Source organism: Cetorhinus maximus, chromosome 9 (genome assembly GCF_964194155.1).
Source record: "Cetorhinus maximus chromosome 9, sCetMax3.hap1.1, whole genome shotgun sequence".
Taxonomy (NCBI): Eukaryota; Metazoa; Chordata; class Chondrichthyes; order Lamniformes; family Cetorhinidae; genus Cetorhinus; species Cetorhinus maximus.
The window spans coordinates 25,517,438-25,536,038 of NC_135887.1; the positions used below are offsets into that span (position 1 = coordinate 25,517,438).

Sequence of the window (18,601 nt, forward strand, 5' to 3'; positions counted from 1 at the left end):
GTATTTCTTGGTAATGTGCTCAGCATATTAGCCTTTTTCTCAGGAAGTAAAGATTATTGGGACAAGGTGGCCGGAAGAGCAGAGTTTGTTTGTGTTTGTTTGTAATGTATGTTTTTGGTCTGTGTGTTTGTAATGTATGTTTTTGATCTGTGTGTTTGTAATGTATGTTTTTGATCTGTGTGTTTGTAATGTATGTTTTTGGTCTGTGTGTTTGTAATGTATGTTTTTGATCTGTGTGTTTGTAATGTATGTTTTTGATCTGTGTGTTTGTAATGTATGTTTTTGATCTGTGTGTTTGTAATGTATGTTTTTGGTCTGTGTGTTTGTAATGTATGTTTTTGGTCTGTGTGTTTGTAATGTATGTTTTTGGTCTGTATGTTTGTAATGTATGTTTTTGGTCTGTGTGTTTGTAATGTATGTTTTTGGTCTGTGTGTTTGTAATGTATGTTTTTGATCTGTGTGTTTGTAATGTATGTTTTTGGTCTGTATGTTTGTAATGTATGTTTTTGGTCTGTGTGTTTGTAATGTATGTTTTTGATCTGTGTATTTGTAATGTATGTTTTTGGTCTGTGTGTTTGTAATGTATGTTTTTGGTCTGTGTGTTTGTAATGTATGTTTTTGGTCTGTGTGTTTGTAATGTATGTTTTTGGTCTGTGTGTTTGTAATGTATGTTTTTGATCTGTGTATTTGTAATGTATGTTTTTGGTCTGTGTGTTTGTAATGTATGTTTTTGGTCTGTGTGTTTGTAATGTATGTTTTTGGTCAGTGTTTTCTGTTCCAGGCGATGCTTTGCTTGAACTATTCATGTATTTTGGTTCATGACTGTTATTCTCAGGAATTTATATTATTCTTGATCCCAAGGCAATGATTATTCCATTTCCTCTCCTCCAGACAAAAATTTGCCAACACAGTTTATGAGCCCATCCTAAATTAGTTGGAATTGAGCATTTTACAGAGAAGCTTCAAACCAATAAAACCCATTGCCCACTAGCCAGAGAATGACAGGCAGAATGTGCCCTGACCATTATATTTTCAGAACTGTCCGAGCATCTTCAGACTACACTGACTGTTACTGTTCCCAGTTACAACCATGTGGCTTAGAGTCAAATTGTGTTTGATAACCACCCATGTGAAGGCCTTGGATCAGTGTGCTATGTTAAAGGCGCTATGTAAATGAAAGTTGCTGCTGTTGTTCTTGTCCCCAATTATAATCTGCACTGACTCTAACTACCCTATATTACACACTGACTCCAACTCTATTACACACTGACTAACTCTGTTATACACTGACTCTAACTCTGTTGCACACTGACTATAACTCTGTTGCACACTGGCTCTAACTACCCTTTATTACACACAGACTCTAACTACCCTCTATTACACACTGACTCTAACTCTATTAAACACTGACTCTAACTCTGTTACACACTGACTCTAACTACCCTCTATTACACACTGACTCTAACTACCCTCTATTACACACTGACTCTAACTCCATTACACACTGACTCTAACTACCCTCTATTACACACTGACTCTAACTACCACCTATTACACACTGACCCTAACTACCCTCTATTATACACTAACTCTTTCTACCTTCTATTACACACTAATTCTAACTCTGTTACACACTGACTCTAACTACCCTCTGTTACACACTGCCTCTGACTACCCTCTATTACACACTGACTCTAACTCTTTTACACACTGATTCTAACTACCCTCTATTACACACTGACTCTAACTACCCTCTATTACACACTGACCCTAACTACCCTCTATTACACACTGACTCTACCTACCCTCTATTACACACTGACTCTAACTCTATTACATACTGACTCTAACTACCACCTATTAAACACTGACCCTAACTACCCTCTATTACACATTGACTCTTCCTACCTTCTATTACACACTAATTCTAACTACCCCTATTACACACTGACTCTAACTACCCTCTATTACACATTGACTCTAACTCTATTACACACTGACTCTAACTACCCTCCATTACGCACTGACTCTAACTACCGTCTATTACACACTGACCCTAACTACCCTCTATTACACAATGACTCTAACTACCCTCTATTACACGCTGCCTCTAACTGCCCTCTATTACACACTGACTCTAACTCTATTACACACTGACTCTAACTACCCTCTATTACGCACTGACTCTAACTACCGTCTATTACACACTGACCCTAACTACCCTCTATTACACACTGACTCTAACTACCCTCTATTACACGCTGCCTCTAACTGCCCTCTATTACACACTGACTCTAACTCTATTACACACTGACTCTAACTACCCTCTATTACACACTGTCTCTAACTCTGTTACACACTGACTCTAACTACCCTCTATTACATGCTGCCTCTAACTACCCTCTATTACACACTGACTCTAACTCTATTACACACTGACTCTAACTACCCTCTATTACACACTGTCTCTAACTACTATCTATTACACACTGCCTCTAACTACCCTCTATTACACACTGACTCCAACTCTATTATACACTGACTCTAACAACCCTCTATCACGCACTGACACTAACTACCCTATATTACACACTGACTCTCATTACCCTCTCTTACACACTGACTATAACCACCCTCTATTACACACTGACTCTAACTCTATTACACACTGACTCTAACTACCCTCCATTACACACTGACTCTAACTACCCTCTATTACACACTGACTCTAACTCTATTACACACTGACTCTAACTACCCTCCATTACACACTGCCTCTAACTACCCTCTATTACACACTGACTCTAACTACCCTCTATTACACACTGTCTCTAACTCTGTTACACACTGACTCTAACTACCCTCTATTACATGCTGCCTCTAATTACCCTCTATTACACACTGACTCCAACTCTATTACACACTGACTCTAACTACCCTCCATTACACACTGCCTCTAACTACCCTCTATTACACACTGACTCTAACTACCCTCTATTACACACTGTCTCTAACTCTGTTACACACTGACTCTAACTACCCTCTATTACATGCACCCTCTAATTACCCTCTATTACACACTGACTCCAACTCTATTACACACTGACTCTAACTACCCTCTATTACACACTGACTCTAACTCTATTACACACTGTCTCTAACTATTGTCTATTACACACTGCCTTTAACTACCCTCTATTACACACTGACTCCAACTCTATTATACACTGACTCTAACAACCCTCTATCACGCACTGACACTAACTACCCTATATTACACACTGACTCTCATTACCCTCTCTTACACACTGACTATAACCACCCTCTATTACACACTGACTCTAATTCTATTACACACTGACTCTAACTACCCTCCATTACACACTGACTCTAACTACCCTCTATTACACACTGACTCTAACTCTATTACACACTGACTCTAACTACCCTCCATTACACACTGCCTCTAACTACCCTCTATTACACACTGACTCTAACTACCCTCTATTACACACTGTCTCTAACTCTATTATACACTGACTCTAACAACCCTCTATTACGCACTGACACTAACTACCCTATATTACACACTGACTCTCATTACTCTCTCTTACACACTGACTATAACCACCCTCTATTACACACTGACTCTAACTCTATTACACACTGACTCTAACTACCCTCCATTCCACACTGACTCTAACTACCCTCTATTACACACTGACTCTAACTCTATTACACACTGACTCTAACTACCCTCTATTACACACTGTCTCTAACTCTGTTACACACTGACTCTAACTACCCTCCATTACACACTGCCTCTAACTACCCTCTATTACACACTGACTCTAACTCTATTACACACTGACTCTAACTACCCTCTATTACACACTGACTCTAACTCTATTACACACTGACTCTAACTACCCTCTATTACACATTGTGCCACAGATTTTAATCCCCACTTTAATTTTATACCAAACTCAAACTTTACCCTTTTTATCTCAATTGAATCATTAGCTTGAAACTCAGGAACCGAGGGGGCTTACTTCCCCAGCTACAGAACTGTAATCACTGCCCTTCACATTCAATCATGTTACGTGAGGAGTTTGGAAATGTTTCTCAGCTTTCTGCTGTACAATGACAGAGCTGACTTTCCCACACACTTTCTACCTGGTCTCAGGAAAACTGTTCATCTCCTTACCTGCCTCAGCACAGATCGACTTTGCAAAGTGAGTGGTTTACAGCACGAGCCAGCAGCTTTTATCCCGGGTAAATATTTGTCCTGACGTGGAGAAGCCTCAGAACGTTGCTGATCCTGAGCTGAGACTGTCTGGGGCTTGGCCAGTCTATACACAGCAACGTGGCTGAGAGCAGGAATGGGGCAGATCCCAGGGGATCCCAGTGGAAATGAAAACTGTTTCCTGTCCACGCAGGCACTCAGAAAATTATTCTCTGGATAAGCGAGAAACCACAGCCAGACTGTGATGGGATCCATAGGCTGTTTTCCTGTGTTGGAGTCACCTTTAAAAAGTAGCAAACATTTGCTTGTCTGAGTTACTAATAAATAAACTTAACACAGAGAAAACAAGATGGAGAATGTGTGACCTCAGTGTGACCTCCAGGATCTGACCTGTCAACACTTCCCCTGCCAATGTAAGTGGGTTAAGGCAGAGGGGGCACCCAAGCACCCAATGCTGAGGCACCCTGCAGAGGGGAACTTGTGCTAGGCCTAGATAGAGTGGAGGGGCATCCAATGCAGGGGCAACCCACACCAAAGGGGCACCCAGCACAATGGCACCCAGCCCTGGGGCACCCTGCAGGGGAGGGGGCAGCAATCACATCCACGGCTGTGCCCATTAACTTGGTCATGCCCATTCTCCTAACCCCACCCGCTCTCCTAGCCACACCCATTCCCCATGCCACATCCACACCCCTAGCCACATCCACACCCCTAGCTCACCCTTTCCTAGCCACACCAACTCTCAGCCACACCCAGTCTTCTAGCCCCACTTACTCTCCTAGCCCCACCCACCCTCTGAGCTGCACCCACTCACTTAGCCGCACCCAATCTCCTAGCCGCACCCACTATCTTAGCCACATCCACACCCCTAACTCACCCTCTCCTAGCCACACCAACTCTCTTAGCCACACCTTCTCTCCTAGCCGCACCAACTCTCAGCCACACCCAGTCTTCTAGCCACACCAACTCTCTTAGCCATACCCACTCTCCTAGCCCCACCCACCCTCTGAGCTGCACCCACTCTCTTAGCTGCACCCACTCTCCTAGCCGCACCCACTATCTTAGCCACACCCACTCTCAACCACACCCACTCTCCTAGCTGCACCCACTCTCTTAGCCGCACCCACTCTCAGCTACACCCACTCTCCTAGATGCACCCGCTCTCTTTGCCGCACCCACTCTCCTAGCTGCACCCACACTCCTAGCTGCACCCACTCTCCTAGCCACACCAACTCTACTAGCCACACCCACTCTCCCAGCCACACCAACTCTCCTAGCCACACCAACTCTCCTAGCCACACCAACTCTACTAGCCACACCCACTCTCCCAGCCACACCAACTCTCCTAGCCACACCCACTCTCCCAGCCACACCAACTCTCCTAGCCACACCAACTCTCCCAGCCACACCCACTCTCCTAGCCACACCCACTCTCCCAGCCACACCAACTCTCCTAGCCACACTCACTCTCCTAGTTGCACCCACTCACCTAGCCGCACCCACTCTCCTAGCTGCACCCACTCTCCTAGATGCACCCACTCACCTAGCCGCACCCACTCTCCTAGCCACACTCACTCTCCTAGTTGCACCCACTCTCCTAGCTGCACCCACTCTCCTAGCTGCACCCACTCTCCTAGCTGCACCCACTCTTCTAGCCACACCCACTCTCCGAGCAACACCCACTCTCCTAGCCACACTCACTCTCCTAGTTGCACCCACTCACCTAGCCGCACCCACTCTCCTAGCTGCACCCACTCTCCTAGCTGCACTCACTCTTCTAGCCACACCCACTCTCCGAGCTACACCCACTCTCCTAGCCGCACCCACTCTCCTAGCCACACCCACTCTCCTAGCCACACCCACTCTCATAGCCACACCTCTGGCAATTTGACAGTGGAAGCCATCACAGCTGTAGAGACATCTCTTACAACCTCAAGACCTTCACTTCAGACAATGCAACATCTCCACTTCAAAACATATCAGGCCTGCACAGAGTATGGACTAAACTGAAATAAAAAGAGAAAATGCTGGAAAAACTCAGCAGGCCTGACAGCATCTGTGGAGAGAGAAACAGAGTTAACGTTTCGAATCTGTAGGACCCTTCTTCAGAATTGGTTTTTATTTCCGTTTTTATTTCAGATTTCCAGCATCCGCTGGATTTTGCTTTTATCTATGGATTAAACTGATCTATTTTTTTATAAATATCAATTTATCTTCATTTGTAACTAATCTTTGTGTGCATATGTACTGGTAACTTTAGCTGGAATTTTCCGCTCCTGTTTGCAGAGGGTGTCTTTGGCGGCATGAGTGGGAAATATTGCAGGATGGGCCTAGTTGTTTTTCCCAGCAACATAAATCCAGGGTGTGATTGTCCTCTCTCCCTGTCAGTGGCGGGAATGCATTTCCTGCCATCCAACATCAGGAACTTAATTTTAACGTTTTTGCATCTCACACACGCCGGAATCATCCCCCCACATTAAATTGAATCCCCACGTCGGTGTGATTTCAGGACGGCGTGCTCCATGACTGCCTTTAAAAGGCGTGCACCTGGACAGCTGAACTTGGAGGGGAACTGGGAGGTGAGCGCACACAACCTTGCGCAGCGCTCGTGAACATTGCCCGTAGGACACCAAGGAAGAGGCACGTTCGCCAGGGGCACAGGCAAGTTGTTTCTCCCGGCTGCCTTTCAGTCCAGGTCAGGCCGGGATCGGCGGGGGATGGGGGCTGCTGGGGGGCAAGGCAGCACAGACTGAAGGAAGTACTCATGCCGAGGGGTGGGTGAGGGAAGCAGCCACGCACTTGGGAAAGCTCGTCAAAAGTGAGCATTCTTCCGTAGCTGAAACCGTTCAGCTGCAGCTCCAATGATATGCTTGGAGTCGGGCCTCTGAAGCTTTTCTGTCCACTCAAGCAACGCAAAAGCATGAAAGTCCCACCAAATGCTCCAGAACTTTTCACCCCTCGGACGCAGACTGCACATTAACAGGCGTTTTAGGGGCAGAACAATTGGCCGACTGGGCAAGTTGTAGAATCCACTTGCGAAAGGTGGCTATGGCGCAGTCACTGGTGGAGGCGCTCAGAGCCCCTTGCAATGTCTTTATTAAGTTTTGGATCAGTATCCACCTGAGAGCACAGCATGCAGTCCAGTGGCAAAGCTGCTGCCAGTCAAGTGGAGTGGGGCAGAGATGGGTGGTGTTTCGGACAGCCAATGGCACACTGGCCATCCAAGTGGTGGCCAGTACTCCTCTGCATGTGTGAAGGGACCTTCAGACTTAACCAAGAGAGGCTCTTAGGATATCTATGCTAAGCCACACGTCTCTCTCTGTCTCTTTGACTCTGCAGGAGGAGAACATCAGGATCATGGAGCCTGGTGATTTAGCAGTATGCCTCATGGCTTACAGGGAGTAGAGAAGGAGACGAGTGGAGGAGGTGCCTGGTTCAGCAAAGGGAGGAGCACCTCCCTGAAGATGAAGGGGGGCAGGGCCTGCTGCACACGGAGCTGAAGATTCACAGCTCGTAGACGCCTCGCTAGACCCAGGGTCTATACTTGGCGCCTTTCATTTGCAGATGACTGAGAACGAGTGTCGCCGAAGACTGCACATATCTGGGGAACTGGTTGGTCACATCTGCCACCTGCTGCAGGACTTGGCGCCACGGGGACATGGAGGGCATCCACTGCCAGTGGCCGTGAAAATGACCATGGCGCTCAATTTTTACACCAGTGGCTCCTTCCAGGGCTCCACAGGTGACTTGTGTGGAATTTCGCACGCCTCCACGCACAACAGTATCCAGGTGGTCATGGGTGCCACCTTCACAAAGGCAAAAGAACTCTGTGCATTTCACCCAGGATCAGGAAAGCCAGGAAGCAAGAGCACTGGGATTTGCGCAGATCTCAGGTTTCCCACAGGTGCAGAGTGCCATCGACTGCACTCACATGGCGCTTAGATCTCCGTGGCAACAAGCAGTCAACTACATCAACTGCAAGGGCTTCCACTCACTGAATATTCTGCTGATGTGCGACCACCACAAATGCATCCTGCAGGTCTGTACATGATTTCCAGGGAGCGTCTACGACTCCTACATCCTTAGCAGGTCTCAGATCCCTGACATCTTCCAGGGGCCAGAGAGGTTGCAGGATTGTCTCCTCAGGGACAAAGGCTACCCACAGAGGACGTGACTGATGACGCCTGTGTGACGGCTTCAGAGTGCAGGAGAGGGAGTGTACAACAAGGCTCATGCCACGGTCTGGACTTTGGTGGAGCAAACGATTGGTATATTGAAAATGAAGTTTCAGTGCCTTGACAGGTCTGGTGGAGCACTGCAATACAATCCCCAGAGGGTGTCGTGCATCATCATAGTTTGCTGCGTGCTACACAACCTGGCGCTGCAATGGGGGGAGGACCTGGCTGAGGAGGAGATGGAAGAGCTGCATGTCTCCCCTGATGAGGGGGGTGTCGAAGGGGGATGAGGGTGATGAGGTCCTGGAAGGCGATGAGGCCATCGCACTGGCCAGATGAGGCAGTTGCTCACGTGAGGCCTTAATAGTTGCTAGATTCCAGGAGGATGATGACAACATGCAGTGAGGACACTCCACAGGTCTTCACATAACCTCTGTGAAATGTCTGACTCCTGTCTGGCTGAGGGCAGCTTGCTTGCGCTCTGTGATCAGGGTTATATCATGGAGATGCAACCGTGGAACTTAACATGCATCTGATCCTTTGTCAGCTTTCAGCACCTGAGCCCTTCAGGAGCACAGCGTCACCAGTCACAGATGAAGAGATGGGGGGCCAGCCCCACCTCAAAGGTGCTGAGAGCACACAGGGAGAATGATGGAACTCTGACACCTGCCCATGACATTCTGGCAGCAATGAGAAGCACCATCAAGGTGCAGGCATCACTCATGTGTCTAGTGAGCGTGAAGCCGGACCATCACTTTGGTCTGAAGGTTACACTCTGCACAGGGAAGAGGCCCTGGACTGAGCCAGCTGCCTTTATCTTATGCAGAAACCAAGGTTTCACATCCGAGTGACAAGAACGTTGCTCATCAGAACAAGGGGCCATAGGCAGGGAGACAGTCTTGGGAGTTTATTTACAATAGTGAACATTATGTACAAGTGATTAACACCCGTGCCCAGTCTGTGCAACTAGCTGTGGCTCAGTTCATAGCACCCTCGCCTTTGAATCAGAAGGTTGTGGGTTCATGTCCCACTCCCGGAAATCAAGAACTGTGAATGTACTCGAAAGAGTTACAATCTGTGACTGTTGATAACTCAAAAGAGTTACATCTTCTTAACCCCTTTTTAGTTATTTAAAAAACCTTCTGTTGCTGTTTTGCTTGCACTTCAGTCCCACGCTCCTGATCTACGGACACTCGGTGTGGAAGGGGGTCGGGAAGGAGGAGGACCTCCTCATGAACCTGCTCCTGGGCCTGGCCAGGTTGGCCATTAACAGGTCCAGGCAGCAGGCAATCGAGGGGGGAGTCCCGCCCGATTGTTTGTCCCTCTTCCGCGGCTACGTTCGCGGCCGGGTGTCCCTGGAGAGGGAGCACGCGGTGTCTGCCGGCACCATCGAGGCCTTCCGTGCCCGGTGGGCGCCGCGGGGACTGGGGTGGTTTGTTGACCCCTTTAATCACATTTTGGTTTAATGTTTGTAAGTTTCCTTTAAACTTTGTCCTTGGTTTTACAGCTGACCTGAATTAGGGGCTGTGCTTGATTTATCCCTTGTTATTGTTAATTTAGTTAATTGTTTTGACTCGAAAAGAGTTACATCTTCTTAACCTTCCTAACCCTGCCGCTACATCTTGTTGCTCGCCGGACATCCACAGACTGTGATGCCCTGTGTGTGATGATCTTGGCAGGCGTCCTCTGGAGAGCCCAGACCTGGAGGGCCCCGGCCTGCTTTCGGGATCCTGCTGCGGGCCAGCTGCACCCTCCTCGGTCTGTGGATCTGGAGCTGCAGGGCTCACGGGAAGAGGGGATTTGGATCGGCTGGAAACTTCCGGAGTCACCTGGGTGGTTGCCCCCTGGGTGATGAGCTGCTGGTCCTCCTCCCTATGGGTGCCCGAGGGCCCCTGGCTGACACCTTGAGAGGAAGGGGCAGCTGGAGTGAGTTTGAGATGTCCTGCCCCTTTCTCGTGCTGATACTGATGGATGCCAGCAAGTGCTTCAGCAATTGTCAGTGCCAATGCCAGATTGTGGAGAGAGCAGCATGCAACCACAATCAGCGGTACCTGCTCTGGGGGGTATTGTAGTGCTCCCCCTAAATGGTCCAGGCATCAGAACCGCATCTTCAGAAGACCTATGGTTCTCTCTACCACTGCCCCTTTGGAGGCGTGGCTCCTGTTGTCCCGCTGCTCTGCCTCTGTCCTTGGGTGGCGGAAAGGTGTCATAAGCCATCTTTTCAAGGGATAGCCCTTGTCCCCCAGCAGTCATCCATCCAGTCGGTCACTGAACAGCCTTGGCATCTGGGAGTGTCTGAAGATGTACGGGTCATGGGAGCTGCCAGGGTACCTTGCACAGACTTGCAGAATCTGCGTCTTGTGGTCACAAACTATCTGCTTGTTCATCAAGTGGAAGACCTTCCCATTGACGAAGGCACCCGGCTGACCCGTTGGCGCCTTGATGGCCACATCTGTGCAGTCGATTGCACCCTGGATGCTGGGGAACCCAGCAATCACTACAAATCCTCGGCACGCTCAGCCTGCCTGGCCTCGTCCATACGGAAATGAATAAATGTCATTATCCGCCTGAACAGAGCATAGTCACCAGCTTGTCACAACTGTGGACAGCTGATTGGGACACTCCACACAGATCCCTCACTGACCCCTGGAAAGAGCCGGAGGCATAGAAATTGAGGGCCACTGTGACCTTCAGAGCCGCTGGCATAGGGTTTCCACCCACACAGTCAGAGCTGATCTCAGGGCCCAATCATCTGACAAATGGAGGTCATAGTCTCCCTGGAGAGGTGGAGACTCCTTTGGCATTGCACCTCAGACATGTTGAGGTAGCTGCATTGCCGCCTGTAAACCCTGGCAGCAGGATAGTGGTGTCTTCTGCGGCCCCTTCTGCCTTGGTCTACCTGCTGGCCCTGTGCCCCTTGTGCCTGCGCCTCTCCTCCCACAGGTCGCTCCCCTGGAAGCTGCACAGGGGCACCTGGCCTCCTCTCCCTTCTGCCCCTCTCTTCCTCCTCAGAGGAGGTGCCTCCAGTGGAGACCACAATCCCCATTACCAGGGTAACAGAAAGCTGTCTGATACCTGGAAGGATCCACATGGTCAAAATTCTCCGGGGGGCTTGGAGACACCAATGAGTCCTGAAATGAAGCCTAGGAATGCTAAGATTGAAGCTCAAAACAGAGAAGAAGCTGTCAAGTTCAAATAAGTAACCAGCAGCAAACTATCTCCCAAACTCCTCACTACTCACAATAGCAATGCTGCTGACCCTTTTTATCCCGCCCTTGGACGAGGTTTTGCAAAATGTGGGCTGCCCGCCTGCTAAAATCGGCTTCAATTGGGCTTTTAATGGCCTTAAATGGCCTCTTAATTGATGGTGGGCGGGGCTCCGACTCCCACGCACGCCCACCGACCTGAAGATTGGGCGTGTGCGGGATGACGTTGAGACACTCGCCCAACGTCTCCTCAACTTCGGGTGTGCCCCCACCCTCGAGGTGTATGATTCTGCCCATTGTCTTTGACTCCCATGCAGTGTCTTTGGATGTTTTACTACATTAAAGGTGCTATATAAACACAGGTTGGTGTTGAAATCAGAAAGACAGACCTTAGATATCCTCAATCCAGCAATAACTAAACTCTACTGTAACCTGGCCAAGGGCGTTGCCTCATTCTGACTCGCTGCTCTCTTATTTAAAATTCCACCCGATTGTAATTACAAGCATGAAAAACCCAGGCTTCAAATTTCAGGATTATTGGATTTTGAGTTTCCCTCTGAGTCCTGGTAAATCTCCCTCAGGCACTCGAAGTGTTGCAGCCTTTCAGTCCAGGTTCAGGTGTGGGTGAGTGCTGCAGTTTGCTGGTCCCTGGGTTTTACACAATAATTGGGGGTTTGGGTTCACAGGAAACTTCCATTATGAACTGAAGTTGCCAGCTCTGGCTGGGTGGATTTCTGGAGATTTTCTCTCCTGGTTTCCCATCACCGGTTCTTCAAGCAGCCTCGTCTCCCACAGTTTCTAATCTTTCTATGCCTAAAAAACCAAATGTTCATAGAAATTTTTTTTTAAATCTAATTTTTTTTTAGCCTTGATTTTTCAAAGCTTCACTTTGGCAGAGCTCCGATATGTCAAATTCTTGGACAATTTGCAAAACGAACTTTGCCTTTGTCCAATAACGTGCTTCCCCTTTGTTGCCCTGCTCTGTAGGCTCTGGTGACATGCCTGTAATTTATCCCGGCTGGCTGCCACTAACCACTCCCCTCCTCCAGGCCCCATGCCTCTCTCTAACTCCATCAGGAACAGAGGAACATGACGTGGCCTGAATTTTCCAGTCAGCGTGTGTGATTGGCGGGCCCAGGAGCAGACCTGAGACCGGCAGCCGACAGCAATCACATGCTGGCTGGCCAATTTTTTAATATATTCATTCACGGGATGCGGGCTTCGCTGGCTGGGCCAGCATTTATTACCCATCCCTAGTTGCCCTTGAATTAACTACCGTTCAGTGCTGAAGGCCAGCGCTGCCTGGGGAACAGGGTGGGCACCTTCATGGAGTCAGCTGCTGCTAGGGGGAGGGCTTTAAAAAAATATAAGACCATAAAACGTAGAACCATTCAGCCCATCGAGTCTGCTCCGCCATTCATGGCTGATCCGATAACCCTCAACTCCACTTTCCTGCCTTTCCCCCATAACCCCAAATTCCCTTAAAAAGGACATAAGAGGAAGGAAGCAGTGACAGTGGTGGAGAGCAGGTTTGGATGTTTGTGCTGTGGCAGGAGTCATTCAACTATTTGCAGGTGCAAAGGCTGGAGCAACTTGTGCACGGGATTGAGGAATGTCGTCCAGAGGATCAAGCCAAGGAAGTGCGAATGGAAATGGCTGCAGCCAAGCAGCCCCTCGCTTCTCAGGTGACTCCCTGCGGACACTCGTGCAGACAGTAAGTGATCGCCAGGAGATACCGCTGCCACATGACAGCAAGTGGAAACCTCCACAGGAAGGCTAGGCAGAGGGTGCAGCAATAGTCAGCAGCCATGGGGTTATCCTCAGGAGCTGGGTGCAGTGTCGGAAGAGGCTGAATGACCTTCTCTGCTCTGCGAGGGTGAATAAGGAAGCCCCTTTGCATCTTGAATCAATGTCTAAGTGTGGGCCTGCATTTGGTGGGGTTGGAAGGTGTTAGGCCACCAGCTCCAGTCGCCAAGTTGTCCTGTGCCCTACAGGGCTGCCTGGGACTAGATAGGATGGCAGGCGTGTCTAGAAGGGGGTAGTCCTGCAACGTGTTGGGCACGTGGACCAGCAATGCTGAGACAAGGATGTAAGACAAGGAGGGCCTCGTGAATCTGCTCTTGTCCTCACAGAAGAGGCAGCACAATGCGATCAGATGAAGCCTTACTGGTATTGGTGTCCCGACTCTGGATGTGCTGACTCCGATCGAGGAGGACATATTCCAATTGGCCTGCGAGATGGGGCAAGAGTCACTGGTCGAGGAGAGGCTGGGGTTTTCAGAAGAGGGTAAGAGTGAAGGGGACACACTTTTGATTGAGGAAGGGGCTCAGAAATGGAGGGCAATGGGTCAAAGGTCATATCCGCTGCTCCTCTATGTTCTTGCCTCAGTATACGTTTGAATCGCGCTATGCCCAATCGTAGAATGCAGCAGCAGCCACTCTGAATCTTTGACACTCCTGAATATTTACAGCTATTTCCAATCCATCAGATGGATCATCATCCAGACCAGCAGAGGGTCCGGATGGTCCTCCATTAACCTTGGAGGAGGAGAGACCCTCAGGTGCTGTGGCGTCTCATCCTCACTCAGCACCTCGCAGCTCCTCAGACATAGCACCTCGGTGGGGTTGAGTGCTTCGGCACAGACGGTTGCACATATTGAGGAAGGTACATCACATTTACCTATGGAGCTGTAGCAGACAAGGAGTTCCCAGGCCTCTGACTGTTTGAGTGTCGGAGAGCAGGATGATTCTGAGTCCCACAGGCAGAGGATGAGCCTTTGGAGTGGTCCAACAGATGGCGAATGCTGGATATCCAGTGGGATGTACGTGCAGATCTGGCAGAGATTCTTGAGGGTTTACATGCCATTGTTCATCCACTGGGGGAGTCCATGTAGAGCATGAGCACTGTGGTCACACTCAGCTCTGAACATGATGCAGCTTTTCAATGATTTGGACTGTTCGACTTTGGCAACCTACAGGGGGCTCCTTTCAATCCGAGTTTCCTGCTCTCCCTGGCTCCCAAAAGCTGCCATCTTGCTGGGTCCTCAGCATGAGCCTTTAGCTGAGCAGGTTCTTCCTCAGAGTCTGTGTTGGAATTGTCCTCAAACGCTTGTGGCTGCGCAGTCTTCCTCTTCCATCTGATCTCCCCGCGAGGGGGTCGGATTGGACAGGGCACAGCACACAATCCCAATGAGTGCCACACATTCTGGAGAATATTGGAGGGATCCTCCAGACCAGCCCAGGCAACAGAACCTCGTTTTCAGGAGGCCTTTCGCCCTCTCACTGATGGCCCTTGAGGAGACATGTCTTCTGTTGTACCTCTCCTCCGCGGGCATTCCTCAATGTCTGATTGGTGTCATCAGCCACCTTTTCAGAGGATATCCTTTCTCCCCCAGCAGCCACAGCCATCCAAGCATGCGGGGGGTGGGGGTGGGGGGGTGTGTGTGTGTGATGAGAAGCCCCTGGAACCTTGGAGTGCCAGGGAATATCGGAGTCATGGCAGCTGCCGGTATGCATTGTACAAACCTGGAGCACCTGCTGCTGGTGATCACACACTAACTGCGCCTTGGGTGAGTGGAAGCCCTTACAATTCACAAAAACTCCCGACTCTCCAGCAGGTGCTTTCATCGCTACTTGAGTGCGATCAATGACTCTGTGAATCTTTGGGGAGCCAGCAATTACTGCAAATCCTCTTGCACGCTCTGCCCGGCTATTCTCATCTGTTCTGAAAAGTATGAGGGTGTTCACCCTTCTGAAGAGTGCGCTTTACACAGCTGTGTCCTGTGGATTGTGACACACGGCAGAGATCTCCCATTGGACCCTGGAAGGAATCTGAGGCATAAAAATGGAGGGCGACGGTCACCCTTAGCGCTGCCGGCGTTGGGTGCCCACCCACACAGTTGGATGCCATCTCAGGCTCTATCACCTCACAGATGGATGTCACTGTCTCCCTTGAGAGGCGGGTTCGTCTTGCTGCATCTTGGTCATGTCCGGTCTAACTCTGTACACTCTTCCAGCTGGATAATGCTGGTCCCTACTCCCTTGCAAGCCTTGCTGGCCTTCAACCCCTTCAGGGAGTGCGGCCTGGTCTTATGGGCAGACATGCTGATGATGTCTCTGGGCAGCTGACCTCCTCTCCCTTCTTGCCCTCTCCCCTTCACCTGAGGAAGAGCCTCTGCCTGATGTGAGAACCCCCATTTTGCTCCTTCTGGATTACTGGGGTGCTGACTGGATGGTGCTGTGCCCAGTCTGTAATGGCCTCTTTAAGGACAGAAGCCTCCTTACTTACAGAAGGCGTGAGTAATACGGTTCACAGGGCAAACAAGAGAGTCCAGGCTTACTCGAGAAATATATCCCCCTACCTCCACACTTCTCGCTTCATCCTTAGCCTCGTATCCCACCCTGGACTGAGAAAGTGCAAATAGTGTGTCCCCTGCCTGCCCGTTCAGCTTGTGCGCTAACTGCAAAAACGCACAAATCTCTCAAAATTGCTGTGCATTTCCTACTTAATTGCCCCAATTGGCCCTTTGATTGATGCAGATGGGCTGCTGACACTTAGGCCCTCCCACCCAGCAGAACATCGCGATGTGGCCCAATGGTGTCGGGAAACCCTCCCAATGTCATCATGCTCTACCTCACCGATGTCAGGAGTGCCAGCCAACGTGAAATTCAGGCCACAGTCTTCATCACCTCACTATCCCTATCTACTTCCTGTATAACAGTCTGGGAGACTCAATTAATTTATCACCAATTCACAGCCAAATGATTGCAGCAAACCAGGGCACAGGATGTGAATTATTGTTTATTCATTTGTTTAAAAAAAAATCTCAACCGGATATCACCAGATTGGATTGACATCATTTGTTGCTGACAGATCCCAGCTGGGATCTCACTTGGGATCCACTGGTGCCTTTGCCTTCCTCATTCTCTCGAGATTTACCACCAACTTGTCCTGGGATCCCCTCTGATCCCATGGTTTCGGGTTTTTGATGGTCCCAAGGAAGATTGGAATCCCGGAGATGTCATCCCGGATGATGAAGAAGAATGGCCGGTTGATGTTACACTGCATGAAGGAGCGACTGACAGCGATGCCTGTGCTAGCGGCAGCTTCTACTCCTTCCTCCTTCAACTCCATCGTCGCCTTGTGCTGAACACTTGACACAAACAGGGGATCGGACGAGATCTTGCTCAGGTTCGGGTTAGTGAAAAGCATACCGAGGCCTAGAACAGCAGAGAGTAGGGATGAAAGAAAATGGAATAACTTCACTGGTCAGGGCATTGAGTGGCTGAAAGTGGGGGTGACTCTGTCAGGACCATCAGTATCTGTTAGACAGAGCAAGCTCACCTCACACTCACTGACACACACACACACACTCTCACACACACACATACTCACCCTTATACACTCACTCTCACAGTCACTCACACACACACTCACACGCATATGCTCTCACACTCACCCACTCTTTCTCTCACACACACATACACACATTCACACTCACAAACACCCTCACACTCACCCACTCACTAAAGCACACCCTCACTCATGAACACACATACACACACACACTGACACACTCACTCACTCACACACTGACACACACACTCACTCACTGACACACTCACTCACACACTGACACACTCACTCACTCACACACTGACACACTCACTCACTCACACTGACACACTCACTCACTCACTCACTGACACACTCACTCACTCACACACTGACACACACACTCACTCACACTGACACATGCACTCACTCACACACACTCACTCACTCACTCACTCACTCACTCACTCACTCACTCACTCACACACTCACACACTGACACACACACACTCACTCACTCACACTTCACCAACGCAATGAAGGTTTTTGAGTCACTTCCACACTTTTGGCTTTGCTTTTGTTGGGAGAGAGGGTTTGGCCCAATGGGAAGTTTGAGTGGATTAGAGATTAGCTCGCAGTTCAAGAACATTAGAAATGTATTTGAGAACAGGGTTACATACCAAGACTCTTCAAGGCTAGACGTAGTTCCACATCAAAATTTATGTTGAGTTTTGGCATCTTGACTGGCATTGGACGAGCCTTGAAAAAGTGACCCAGCAGCTCAGTGATATTTAACTTGGACACGATGTTGTTGAGTGTCCCAGGTGCCATCGGCTTCACAACAATGAAGCTCATGTTCTGTTTGAAGGTTAATCTGGCAACCTAAGAGAGTAATAACATCAGACTCCATTACTCGATTATCACCCTAAGAGAGTAATAACATCAGACTCCATTACTCGATTATCACCCTAAGAGAGTAATAACATCAGTCTCCATTACTCGATTATCACCCTAAGAGAGTAATAACATCAGACTCCATTAGTACCCTAAGAGAGTCACATATCAATCACCTGGTTTAGAGATAACAACATCAGACTCCATTATCATCATCATCCTAACTCCCTAACCCATCATTTCATTTCAATCTGTCTCCAGCTTCTCCTCTGAAAATGTCGTCATGTTGGAATCATCCTGTAGTAGTAGCTGTTAGCAGACCTAGAATTACATCAAATTTACATCACAGAAATAGAACATTTAGTCCAACCACTCTGTCCTAGGGTCTGTTCCCCAGACCAGTCTTCTCCCATTCCATCTGCCTCATCTCAGTTTTTCTGTTTATCTTTTTATTCCCTTTTCCCTCATATACTTGTCTGGTTTCCTTTTGAAAACATCAAAGCTGATTGGTTCAACCACTCCCTGTGGGAGTGAGTTCCACATCCTCCCCACTCTCTTAGTGAAGAAGTTTCTCCTGAATCCCCGATTGGATTTAGTTGTTACTATCCATATCCAATAGCTCACAAATACAGGATTCACGAGATTGCAATTAGAAAAGGGAAAAGGAACCCTGGCTCATCCTCTCCTTCCTAAACCAAGCTACCCGGATTACCAGCAGGGTTCCAATTGTGCTTGGACTTATTCCT

The 18,601-nt window shown here is 48.8% G+C and overlaps 2 protein-coding genes across 10 annotated transcripts in view; both read right to left on the bottom strand.

The window, feature by feature from the left end:
* The window catches only part of LOC144684502 (pigment epithelium-derived factor-like), a 29,731-nt gene extending 25,366 nt beyond the window's left edge, over positions 1–4,365 (bottom strand). Inside the window, exon 1 of the mRNA XM_078548339.1 lies at positions 4,208–4,365. The gene's annotated coding sequence lies outside the window, so the exon portion shown is untranslated. The remainder of the gene's footprint in view (positions 1–4,207) is intronic.
* Positions 4,366–16,413: 12,048 nt separating this feature from the next.
* The window catches only part of serpinf2b (serpin peptidase inhibitor, clade F (alpha-2 antiplasmin, pigment epithelium derived factor), member 2b), a 99,240-nt gene continuing 97,052 nt past the window's right edge, over positions 16,414–18,601 (bottom strand). For all 9 annotated transcript variants that reach the window (XM_078548335.1, XM_078548329.1, XM_078548334.1 and 6 more), the window contains 2 exons: positions 17,642–17,843; positions 16,414–16,846 (listed from right to left, as the gene is read on the bottom strand). In XM_078548335.1, coding sequence (XP_078404461.1) covers positions 16,515–16,846; positions 17,642–17,843 — 534 coding nt within the window. In that variant the 3' untranslated portion in view covers positions 16,414–16,514. The remainder of the gene's footprint in view (positions 16,847–17,641; positions 17,844–18,601) is intronic.